At 46.9% G+C, this 12,061-nt stretch overlaps 1 protein-coding gene across 1 annotated transcript; it reads left to right on the forward strand.

The window, feature by feature from the left end:
- The first annotated feature begins 4,314 nt into the window (after positions 1 to 4,314).
- LOC145403743 (Y-box-binding protein 1-like) lies at positions 4,315 to 4,704 on the forward strand. The gene has a single exon (XM_080275421.1). It carries the CDS (start codon positions 4,315 to 4,317, stop codon positions 4,702 to 4,704), a length of 390 nt encoding a protein of 129 aa, XP_080131547.1.
- The last annotated feature ends 7,357 nt before the right edge of the window (positions 4,705 to 12,061 follow it).

A 12,061-nucleotide genomic window follows, 5' to 3' on the forward strand; every position in this document is an offset into this window, starting at 1 on the left:
TTAAGTCATTGTAACTCCTCTGTTTTGCTCATAGAACTGTGTGTGTATTTGTTTTTTGGTAATAACATAAGTGTGCCTTTGACCCGTGGTGTTTGTGTTTTCCTTCCTTGCTGATACTGACCCGGTCAGGAACAAAGAACCCAGAAGCACACCGTGTCTGGAACCAAGAAGTCGGGACCCAGAACACACTGCATAACAACTACCTAACTAGCAATCCAGCTTCTTAACAATATGACTAAGTTAGTAAGGGATGTAAACTGTAGAAGCCTGTTAACCCTTTTGCTCGCGGTAAGTTTCAACAAGTTTCTCCTTCCACGACACAAAGGCTTTCTCCCCTCCCCCCCGCCCGCTGCGCACTCCAAAATAGTGTATTCTCAGCTTATTTTCACCACCCAAACATTTTTTTTTTTACCACAAAACCTACATATTCCTATTTGTCGATGATTGTTCTACATGTTAAGCAAAAAAAAAAAAAAAAGAACACTACGTACATTAGGGTGGTATGAATAAACATTTGGGAACATTCATCTCACTTCCCAACATCATGGCTTGAATGTTTACTAAAATATCTCTACACGTTATACAATCATTTGAAAGAGAATTTTCTTAGCTTTTGAATGGTGCAGTCGGCATTTTGATATGAGGTATGGTTTTTTGAGTAACAAGCGAAAAAGTAAAGACCTTTTCCGACAACAGAGTTTTTATTCGGGGAACTCTAGCGAAAATTTTTTCTGGGCAGTGTTATGTTTTTATTTCATCATCTTATGCAGAATTTTATGGGCTTTTTCTTGATGTAATCAAGTTTTTGAGAAAAAGGCAGAAAACTACAGTGTACCTACCCACACGCTGAGCCTCTGTCAGCAGTGGCCACTTACCATTATTTTCCCACAGCGCACAAACATTTTTATGCTTGCTAGATATGTTGTTTTTTGTTTATATTCCAATTGCTATCATAAAATTACATCTAGCTTTCTTTATAGTCCTCTCAGAAACCACACATGAACACTACACCTGTTGCTAGCAACTGAAACCGAAGCTGAACTCATTTCCCTGACATTTGTGTTTATGTAAATAACAATATATATCTATATGTATATATACTGATATAAAGATAGGTAAATAGAAAAAAAAATCACATACTTGCTCCAGTGGCGATGCTGTTCCTGCAGGACTGTAGGGTGGTTTCCTGCCTCCCCCAAATCTGCTGCATATGTTTCACTATTTCCTTGCACACTAGGTATTGCACACTATATTCACATGATTCACACTCACTATTTTTATAGTTGAATACTCACATTTAGTGCAGGGTAGAGGCAATGTAGTTCTGGGGCCATGGTTAGAAACAGCAGCAAAATTTTCATTTGCCCAATGGCTGATAATGGCCACAAACGCTTCACAGACACCTAATTTCCTATTTCAAACACCAAATCTAATCGCAACAGTACCCAAAAACTAAATATGTGATGTGCGGCTGGGATGGGGGTAATAGAGGAGTTACAGGGTTAAGGGACTGTGCGCTACCTTCTGCGCTGACAGCTCTTGTGGTACTGAAAAACTATGCGCTGTTGCGGGTATCAGGACCCGCTGTTGCCAACTCATTACTTTTGACATGAACAGGGCAAGCTATGATGCCTCAAAAAATGATGCAAATTGAATGAAAACTTTTCTTCTGGGGGGGGGAAATTTTAATGGTTTTATGACGCGAAAGTCGTCATTGTGCATTTATGAGAAAGACCCTTATAACAACAAATGGGTCATCATTTACGAAAGGGTTAATAAGAGCATAAGCTAACACTATTTTTTTTTAGTGTTATTTCCGAGGTTTTACAAGAGTAAAAGTAGATGATGTATATTCGAATTTCCACTCAATTAACGCCGGCATGCCGCAGGGATCAGTTCTGGCACCAACCCTATTTCTGGTTCATATTAATGATCTCTTATCTGTCACTCACAATCCCATTCACTCATATGCAGATGACTCAACACTGCATAGTTCATTCACACTCAGACATCCATTTACAAAGTCTAATATCTCTACCTCTCAACTCAGTACAGCCATCTCCATAAATCAAGATCTATCTACAATCAGTGAATGGGGACAAAACAACCTTGTCTCTTTTAATACTAGTAAAACTAAATATATACAGTTTACTAATAGACAGATATTGCCAGATTCGTACATTACCTTCAGTGCTACTAATATTCCCATCTCCAAAAGTATTGAAATTCTTGGTGTCTCACTTAACAGTACCCTCAGCTGGACCTCTCATGTCAGATCACTTGCTAAAACCGCCTCAAAGAAACTTGGATTATTGTACAGAGTCCGTAACTTCTTCGCCGATGAGCAGTTAGCTATAATTTATACGAGTCATGTGCGCTCTCAGCTTGAATATTGCTCACCCTTGTGGAATGGTTGTGGAGAGGTTGCATTAAGACAACTAGACAAAATTCAGAATAAAGCTGTTAGAATCATTAACAACCCTGCCATTACATATAAACTACCTCCCCTGCAAGTAAGAAGGAATGTTGCCTCCCTTGCATTATTTTACAGATATTTTTTTGGCAAATGCTCAGACGAAATTGCGTCCATGGTGCCACCTCTCCATGCCTTCCCTCGTGCTACACGGGCATCTGGTAGCGCTCATGACTGGAATGTCACTCAACCATATTGCAGAACTTCCGCCTATCAGAATTCTTTCATTCCCCGAACTGCATCTCTCTGGAACTCGCTTCCCCAGAGTTGTTTTCCTCCAAATTTCAACCTACAACTGTTCAAGTCTAACTGTTACAGATATTTTATGAACAGAGGACACCAGTAATCTGGTGTATGGATTATTTTTTTTTACCCATTTGTTTTTCCTTCCTCCGTTCTGTTATTTAAAAAAAAAAAAAAAAAAAGGGACAAAGTTTTAAAGGTGAGAAATGTTACTTGTTATATATATAACTTGTGGCCTTATAATTGTGATGAAGTCTTTTTTTTTTTCTTTCTATTTTCTTAGGACTCTGTTATTGTTAGATATGCTGGCATTCCACATCTTCATGTAGTAAGAAATGATAGGTCATTCTGCAACCTTTTGCTAAAAAAATTAGAAATGGGAGACAGAGGCTGACATGGAGAGATGGAGTGAAAGACTAACTAGGAGAAGATGAGTGAGATGGAAGAGGGGGAGAGACAGATGATGAGATGGAGGGGGATTGGAGAGGTTGGTACATGAGAGAGGGGAGAGGGCAATAAAATGGCATGGGTCAATGTGGCATGATTTGTTTGTAGCAACCCCTGGGATCTAGCCTAGTATAAACAGCTTAGAATTTGTATTATCCAATCCTCAAAACTCACATGAAAATGCACTGATAAAAGAACACCAATATATATTTCCCAGAACTCTTATAATAGGTATAAGTACTTATACCAGTTTTAAATGTATAAAAGACAGGGAAAGAGTCAGTAAATAAGAGATCTTACCTGTATAATGGTGACAGTGTCGAGAGGAAGAAAACAGACATTATGAGTTTAATCAAATTTTCAGTCATTTAAGTATTGCTTAATAATAAAGATATATTGCTGTATTTATTAGGAACAAATTGTCATCTCTTCAGCAAGTTCCTTATGGAACATATTAATGATATGTGTAAGGATGAATTAACACTCAGCAAAAAAAAGTGAATCACTGCTGAGTGAGCATTCAACGGACATTCACGTTTATAACTGTATATGCTACTGTAAGCATTCGTTCTTGTTCTGGTAGTTGCATGTGCTGGAATTATTCTTATTCATGGGCTCTTGAAAGAAACATAAGGGTGGAGCCACACTTGGCAAACGGATGTGAACAAACAATGGCGAACACAGTAGTGGGAATGCACTGTCAATATCGCATACATAATCGAACCTGGATGAGCTTATATGAAGATTCAGATGGGTGTATGAACATCATCTTTTACTTCAAGGCCCTGTGGATGACAGTAAATACAGCACATGCAACTGTCTTCTCTTCCTTTCACATGTTGGTACAGGAGTGACTGCAACAGAAATATTGATGCCTTTATCAACTACGAAGATACCAGATCACATACACCAATGTTTGTGAATACTTGTTCAGCAGAATTCAAGTTCATTCGCCAGGTGTAAATACACCCTAATGTACTGACACTCATTCGAAGTCATACTAGCTCATTCAGGTTCGATTGTGTTCACCATATCGGTCGCACATGCCCAGTATTGTACTATGTTCGCTAGTGTTCATTCACATTTGTTCACTAGGTGTAAATCCAGTCTAGGTGACTTAGAGAGAGAGAGATAGGAGTACCAGACGAGCAATGATAGTGGACGCATCTCCTGCTACTCCCTGCAACCCGTTGAGGGAGGCAAACAGCAGACCACAGTCTTCTGCGGCCCAGAAGAAAATCAGGGGAACCGTGGTTTGGTTCAACATCAGGGCAGGATATGGTTTCATCAAGTGCCAGGATACTGGCACCGATGTTGTCATGCACTGCCAGGCTGTCATTGCACCAAACCCTCGGCATCTCCAGCATTCCCTCAGGGATGGCAAGTCGGTGGAGTTTTGTCTCTTTGGGACTCCTAAAGGTCCTGAGGCTTGGGATGTTGATGGACCGGAAGGCGTGGCTGTGCAGGGTTCTACCTATGCACGGCATGTCTCACAGCCCAGGGACGCCGGGCCAGGGATCCTGGGAGGCCTGGGCAGATGAGCACCGTAGTGGAGATGTGCATCGCAATGGCGAAGGCTTTTTGCAGGGGTGACAAGGGGCTTTGCATGTTTTTCTCCTTAAGATCTTTAAGGAGAATGGGCTACCTTTCCTTGTCATCCCTGATTGTTTTGCCAGCAATGTATACTCTGTTCCTCGTTGTCAGGAGTGATGGGCGTGGCAGCTGTGACCTGCTGCTCCCCGCACAACTCCGCGCAAGAGGCTGAGGCTGGATGCACCCCTCAACCTGAAAGGCTGCAAAGTCCTTACTGACCCAGATCTGGTCCTGGTCAAGATTCAGACTGTTGCCAACGTCCACCAACCACCATCAGTAACTGAGGAGGGGTGGGACTCTTCTGACTCCATCTCCATGGCTGAAGATGCATAGACCGGCTCCTCAGCCGGGGAGGAGGAAGTCAGTGAGTCCTCCTCTCCTCAGACAGAGAAGGGCAGCCCATCATGCCCTCCTATCGTGAACACTAAGGATCGGATGGATGTGACCTCCTACCGTCACCTCCTGACCCTTAACGCCCACACCCTGTCTTACCAGTTCGGAGCCATGACTTTCTCCACCTTGTATGATCTACTCTGGGCAGCCAACATGGGTGAGAGAATTCTCCTGATTTTGAATGTCAGGGGGGAGGAGGTCCGTCTAGCCGATCTACGAGCATTTTATTTTATACTGCCTCCACGATTGGTCCCCTAGACTGGCCATCTTGTGTATGGTGCATGAACTGCTGTAGTGTCTGAATTTTATCTTATTTGGCCTAATGCCTCGCATAGCGGCCGATGGCCATAAAGCCCCCCACCCAAAAAAAAGTGACCTAATATATTTTGGCTGCACTTGCCATTGCCCATCTACAACCCCACCATATAGGCTTGTTTTACACCCACGCTAGCTAGGTCAAACGTTGAACAGGCAACATCAACTTCAATAGCTTTCACTGTAGCATCGAGGAGAGGGGGCAGAAGCTAAGCCAGTAAAGGGTTATAGAGTTAAAAGAAATACACTGAGGTGACATGGCCATGTGGAAAGGATGGAGAGCGACAGACTGACGAGGAGAGAGTATGTGAGTGAGGCGGAGGGCGGGGAGAGGGAGCGGGAGACCAAGGATGAGATGGAGGAATGGAAAAGAGAGGTATATAGGGGAGGGGATGTAAGCTGGGGAGAGGGAATGAAATGGCAGGGGACAGGGCGACATGGAGGTTTGTCTGTGGCCACCCCTTATGGGAATAAGACATCTGGCTATAGATAGATAGACATAGATAAATGGATGATTGACCACAAATAATGGAATAACAGGAAGAAACTAAAAATCTTGGTGGAAAGAAAAAATAAAGGGTGTTATCCCTCTAGAACTACACCATTCTCTCCCTCTACTTTCTTCCCTTTTGTCTTGTCCCTCTTCTCCCCTCCCCGTCTTTTCCCTCCCCTCTCTCCCTCCCCGAATCCACATCACCTCCTATTCTCTATCCTCCTTCTGCCTCCTTCCCCCACCTATTCACTTTTCCCTGCTCCTTGTATCCCTCCACCACCTCTCTCAGTATCTCTCTCTTCCATCACATCATCTTATTTTTACTCCAGTTCTCTCACGTCGCCCATCATACCCTACTTTTCTCCCCTCACCCTTCTTTCCTCCTTTCTCTCTAGTCCTCTCCTTAGCTTCTCACCATTGTCTCTCACTTCCTTCCTTCTCACCTTTTCCTTCCTTTTCCCCACCAATATCACCTTTCCACCATTTTCCCCTCCAATATCACTATTCCTCCCTTTTTCCCCTCCAATATCACTATTCCTCCTTTTTCCTCTCTAATATCACCTTTCCTCCCTTTTCCCCTCCAATATCACCTTTCCTCCCTTTTCCCCTCCAGTATCACCTTTCTTCCCTTTTCTCCTCTCCTATCACCTATTACTTTTTTCCTTCCTTCCTTTTCTCCTGTCTTTGATAATATTAGTGTTATGCTAGGTGTTTTTAGGGCGGCTTCCTGTCCTATGAACGCCTGGCCTAGAATTGGGTTCTTTTCAAGACCAGGGCGATACTACTAATATAGGAGGAACAGGACATAAAAACTCAAGGCACCTTACATGTATATTCACTAAGTGTACACAGGGGCAATAAGATGTCTCACAATATTTCTGATTCATCAGTTCTGGGGCTGCTGAATAGGGGTGAGCGTATCTTGCAGGATATGTGACAGTCACAGTTCACTGTCCATGGTGGTACAGTTCACAGTATGGGGTGGTACAGTTCACAGTATGATTCTAGGTGCCTCGGGGTTATTATTTATATTCAGTCTCTAGGAACACTGGCTCCGGGTCACATGAGAACTCTTATATCCAACCTTGTGGTGATTGATCACTGTGGGGGAGGGGGGCACTGACTTGATCTTGTTGTAGGGAGCACACGGGGGGAGGGGAGAGAGAGAGTCTTAGGTTGGTACAGGTGCAAGGGAGGGGGGGGGGTTTGCTGAATAATGACATCACTAGTTCAGGTACGGGAGCCTTACTTTTATCACACTGCATTTTAAGTCACTGTCTGATCACGGTCACTTAATGATTCCACTTTTGGGACTCTACTATATGTCCTTGTACTGATCCTCACTTGAGTCTTATAGTCCAGGTAGGTTGATGTCGTCCCCTGTGGGTGTGATGAAAGGCCCCGGGTGCTGGGGGCTGGGGGCAGAGGTCTGGCTGGTGGGGTAGGGGCCAAGCAACTCCTCCAGACACCTTCTGAGCCGCTGGGTGGAGGATCCACATCGCCTCGGCCAGGAGTGGTGGGAGTTGGGGGCGCCATTGGAGACCCAGGGGCTGCGGTCCACTCCGGGGTAATTCGCCATCAGGAGGGGACTGCAACGTCATTCCGGGGGGAGGTTTGTCAGGGCCAGGTTCTCCTCAGGGGCCGGCTGCAGGGAGAATAACCCTGGGGACAGTACAGGGCCCTGCCACAAGGCTGTCAGTGGTGGGCTCCCTGGCTGGGGACTGGTACTACGGCAGGTGGATGAGGGAGGACAATGTGCGGGTGTAGAGTGGCTAGAGGCCATCTCTTGTCTGCGTGCGCGGCAGGAGGCCGTCGCCGGTGTCTTGTCCTCTGGACTGCTACCAACCCTGCAGGTAGTCCTGGTGGAGCGACTTGAGGCCGTCTCAGTAGGTGAGCGGCTTGAGGCCATCTCTTGTGAGGAGCGGCTTGAGGCCGTCTTGTTTGAGGAGCAGCTTGAGGCCATCTCTTCTGAGGAGGACCTGGAGGCCAACTCTGATGTGGAGCGGCTGGAGGCCATCTCTGATGTGGAGCGGCTGGAGGCCATCTCTAAATTGGAGCGGCTTGAGGCCCTCTCTGTGGGTCTGTAAGGAGCATAAGGTTCAGCTTCACCCGATCCTGATGCAGGACAGGCGGGTGAGAAGGTAGAGCACCCGGGCTGAGGTGTATGGGTCGAGTCGGTTCCAGTGAGTAGGGGCACGCGGCTACCCGGAACTTGTGCCCATATGGTACAGACACCTCGTACGCTGCATCTAACCCACTGTTGTCACCTCCTGGGGGTGTCGTGTAATTGTCTGCTGTTATCATTAACTTAGTAACGATTAAGAGACTAAAAAGTGTAAAATGCAATATACATAACTATGAAATAAATATGATGGATGTGTAGTGATTCCTTGAATGTGAGACCTTGGGGGGCTAGGTTTACGATTGAAGAGTTGAGAGGAAGATGGGACTGGAGTGTACTGGTGCTGTTATGAGGAGGGGGAGACTGAGATTTGGACATGTGGAGAGGATGGAGGATGATATCCTCCATTCATTCCTCATATTATGACAACTGGCTATGGAGGGTGACAAATGTGAATGATGAGTTGAGAGGAAGGATGAGACTGGAATGTACTGGTGTTGTGATAAGGAGAGGCAGATTGAGATAATTTGGGCATGTGGAGCGGATGGAGGACGGAAAGTGAGAAGTGTGAACGTTGGGGGTAGGGTTACAAGAGGCAGACCAAAAAACATCGAGGTCATAGAGTGTGATTTCAGGGACAAGGAACTGAATAGGGAGGCTGCCAGAGATCGAGAAACGTGGAGAGCTGCCATTATAGGTGACCAAGGCCGATGCATGCAAGTAAGCATGTTGGAGCCTTTATAAATATTACGATACGATAATTCCTGTCACCTTCAGTCAACTTCAGAGCGACTTTTTGAACTGGTGGAGTTAGATACAGTCCTCATTAACCTCTTGATTATTTATTGCCCTTACTAATGTAAATGAAATCGTAGGGTAGTAGCATAAATAAGATTTTTTTAAATCCAATGAAAAATCCCATAGTAACTTTGCTGAGAACAAAATTATTTTACTTCTTTCACCATAACGGGCCAGATTTTCATCCTTTTGGAGTTGTTTTCCCATAGCTCAGTGACTGAAAATGACAATACTATTTCTGCTCTATGTTCTTTTTCTATGGCACTGTCGTAGGTGGGGGTGCCTATTATCCACCCACGTAGTGTAGTGGTACTCCATTTTCGGGTAGCTCTACACTGAGTGGCAAGCCAAATGATTTCCTGTAAACCAGGAAATCATTTACAACGCTGGGTGGTAACCTTATTGAAATGTGTACTCCCGCTGCCAGGCCCACCACACCACTATGGAGCTCCAGTCCCACCCCCACCCCAGGAGGACACCACAGTGGGCCAGGCAAGTGCGATGCCAGCTCAGCGCGAGATGGGCTCAGGTGTGCCCCAACCTTGTGTCCCCCTTCCCCTCAACCTACAACCATGATATCGCAGGGATGTGAGACTACTTCTCGGCCAGACCAGCCCTCGTCAGGATTGGGGTGGGACTGCTCCAGATACCGTCCCAGGCAGCACCGTGGTAACGGCCACTGTACGTACCGGGGAAGGGACGGCCACTGTACGCCCTTCTGCTGGTTCCCCCTGCAGCCCCGTGGTAATGGCCACTATATGTACCGAGGAAGGGACAGCCACTGTATGGCCTTCTGCTGCAGCCACATCTGGAGCCCGCCTTGGTGTGACGGCCACTGTACACACACCGACAGGGAAAGGCAGGAGGAATGGAACCTCGATGACAGTCACCGTAAGCGTCGGGGAGGGAATGGCCACTGTACGTCTCTCATCCACCTCCTCCTCCTCCTCCTACGGGAGTAGTACCGTGGTAACTGCCACAGGACATACCGGGGAGGGAACAGCTACTTCCCGTTGGGCAGGCAGACCTGCGGCAATGGCCACTGTACGTGCTAGGGAGGGAAAGGCCACTGTACGTCCCTCATCTGCCTCTTCCTCCTTCAGGAGCAACCCCGTGGCGATGGCCACTGTACACGCCGGGGAAGGAACAGCCACTGTACGTCCTTCTGCTGCTAGCCCAAGGGACTGTGGAACTGTGACGATGGCCACTGTACGTGTCAGGGAAGGGACTGCCACTGTACGCCCTTTGCCCACAGTCCCGATGGTTCTCCTGGAGAAGGTCCCTTGCATGGCCCACTCTCCACCCTCCGGCTACGTGGGACGCCCTTCTGTCTCTCCCTCCAGGTGTGGTTCCCTGGAGGTGCTGCAGTTCCATGAGTGGTGGCGAGGTCCTGTCACTGAAGGTGGGGTTCATGTTCTCCAGCCTGCCCCTGGACAACGTCGGGTCCTGACGGATGCCCCATGGGCGAGGTGCCGCAATCAACCCCTGAAGGCACCCCAACCTAGAAGCGACCGCAGTCCCAGGCCTCCCAGGGCCAGCCCTCGGACCCCAGTGCAAGACCACTCTGGCCCCACTCACCGTCAGCCCTCTACCTGGAGCAAAAAGCGGCAGGCCTGACTCCTGACACTGTTTGGCCCCAGCCCCGAGGGCCCCTCACCAGGTCGAGGCCCTCACAGGAAAGGGCCTCCCTGCACCCCAGACCAGAAATGCGCCCGGGCCATGACGCCCCCGAGAGCTGTCCCATGCCTTCTGCAGGAGGGCTCACCAGTAGGGCTCCCTCCAACCCCCGGGCACAACCTCAAATGAGCCCAGACACTGGCAGCCCAGTGACGACACAACAAGACTCCAGTTTCGTGTTAGAGACTCAATAGTGACTGACTGTATGTGTTATAGAAACAGTGAGACAGGAGCACCACCCGTAAAGTGTCTCTACCCCAGTCCACTCAGAGTGCTGTGTTAGTACCTAAGCACCCCGGAACCAGAGTAATATACTAGTGTGTGGCGATACCCAAGTGCAAAGAGACCAGTGTACCACGCAAAGTCCACGGGACCAAGTATATGAACAGTGTCACCATACCTATGTGATATTCTCTTGTGTAATAACTCAGGTGTAAGCACAGTGCCTATGTGATGTAATGTCCCAATATTAACTAACCTGTCACTATACCCAATCCACATTCAGTGTACCATTGTATGTATATTGTAAGGAAGTTGGATTAAGGCAATATATGTGTTAATGTGTCATGCCGAGTTTTTATGCCCTGTCCTTTGTAAGTGTTCTGTTTCCGGTCTAGAAAGAGGACCCCGCTCAGTCGCTGGTGTCTTTAGAACGAGAAGTCCGTCTAAAAACATCCGGCATAACACTTATAACCAACCAACACGTGTTCCCTACGTGAGAGCAAGTGGGTTGGCAGATGGTTAGTGCCCCTCCCCGGAAAACAACTAACTAAATATAGAGACAGAAAGCCTTGGACCAGGACTGACCAAAAGGTGACGACTAAGGGCTGAACAAAGGACATGGTACAGATTGCGACATGGAATGTAAGGGTTGCGAATGACGAGGTACAAGAGAGAGAGATTGTCCAGGTGCTTGAGGATGCAAAAGTGGATGTGTGTGGATTAACTGAGACGAAATGGAGAGGTAAGACTGTGAGAGAATAGGAGTATGGATGGGGCATATGAGCGGCAGTAGGTGAGAACGAGAGAACAAAAGAAGTAGTGTGTATTGGTGTGTGAAAGAGATGGAAGGAGAATGCAAGTATAAGAGACTGTGGATCCGTCCGCTCAAGGATTGTGTGGGTAAGATTGAAAGCTGGACTATAAATGTGGGGGACTGTTGTGTGTGTATGCGCCAACGCAAGATTGTGCAAGTAGAGTGAAAGAAGAGTTCTGGACAAATGTGGAAGTTTGCATGGAAAAGTTTGAAAGGAATGAGAGAGTGCTTTCGATTGGAGATATGAATGGAAAAGTAGGAAATGTGAAGGTGGATGGAGTACTTCGTGAGTGGGGTGTGCCTGCGGAAGTGGATGAGAATGGAAGTGCTCTAGTGGCCATTTGAGCCGGGAGAGGATTGGTGATAGCCAAAGCCCTCTTTAGACACAAAGTATTCCACAGGTATACATGGTGAGTGATGAGAAAGGTCGTGGTGAATTGAATGAATTGAAGATAATGATTGACTATGTGA

Source organism: Coenobita brevimanus, chromosome 61 (genome assembly GCF_032717465.1).
Source record: "Coenobita brevimanus isolate Jiangsu-jjx chromosome 61, ASM3271746v2, whole genome shotgun sequence".
NCBI lineage: Eukaryota > Metazoa > Arthropoda > Malacostraca > Decapoda > Coenobitidae > Coenobita > Coenobita brevimanus.

Bases quoted from the DNA above. Each gene is read 5' to 3' on its own strand.
- LOC145403743 (XM_080275421.1), top strand. From the start codon at position 4,315: ATGATAGTGGACGCATCTCCTGCTACTCCCTGCAACCCGTTGAGGGAG.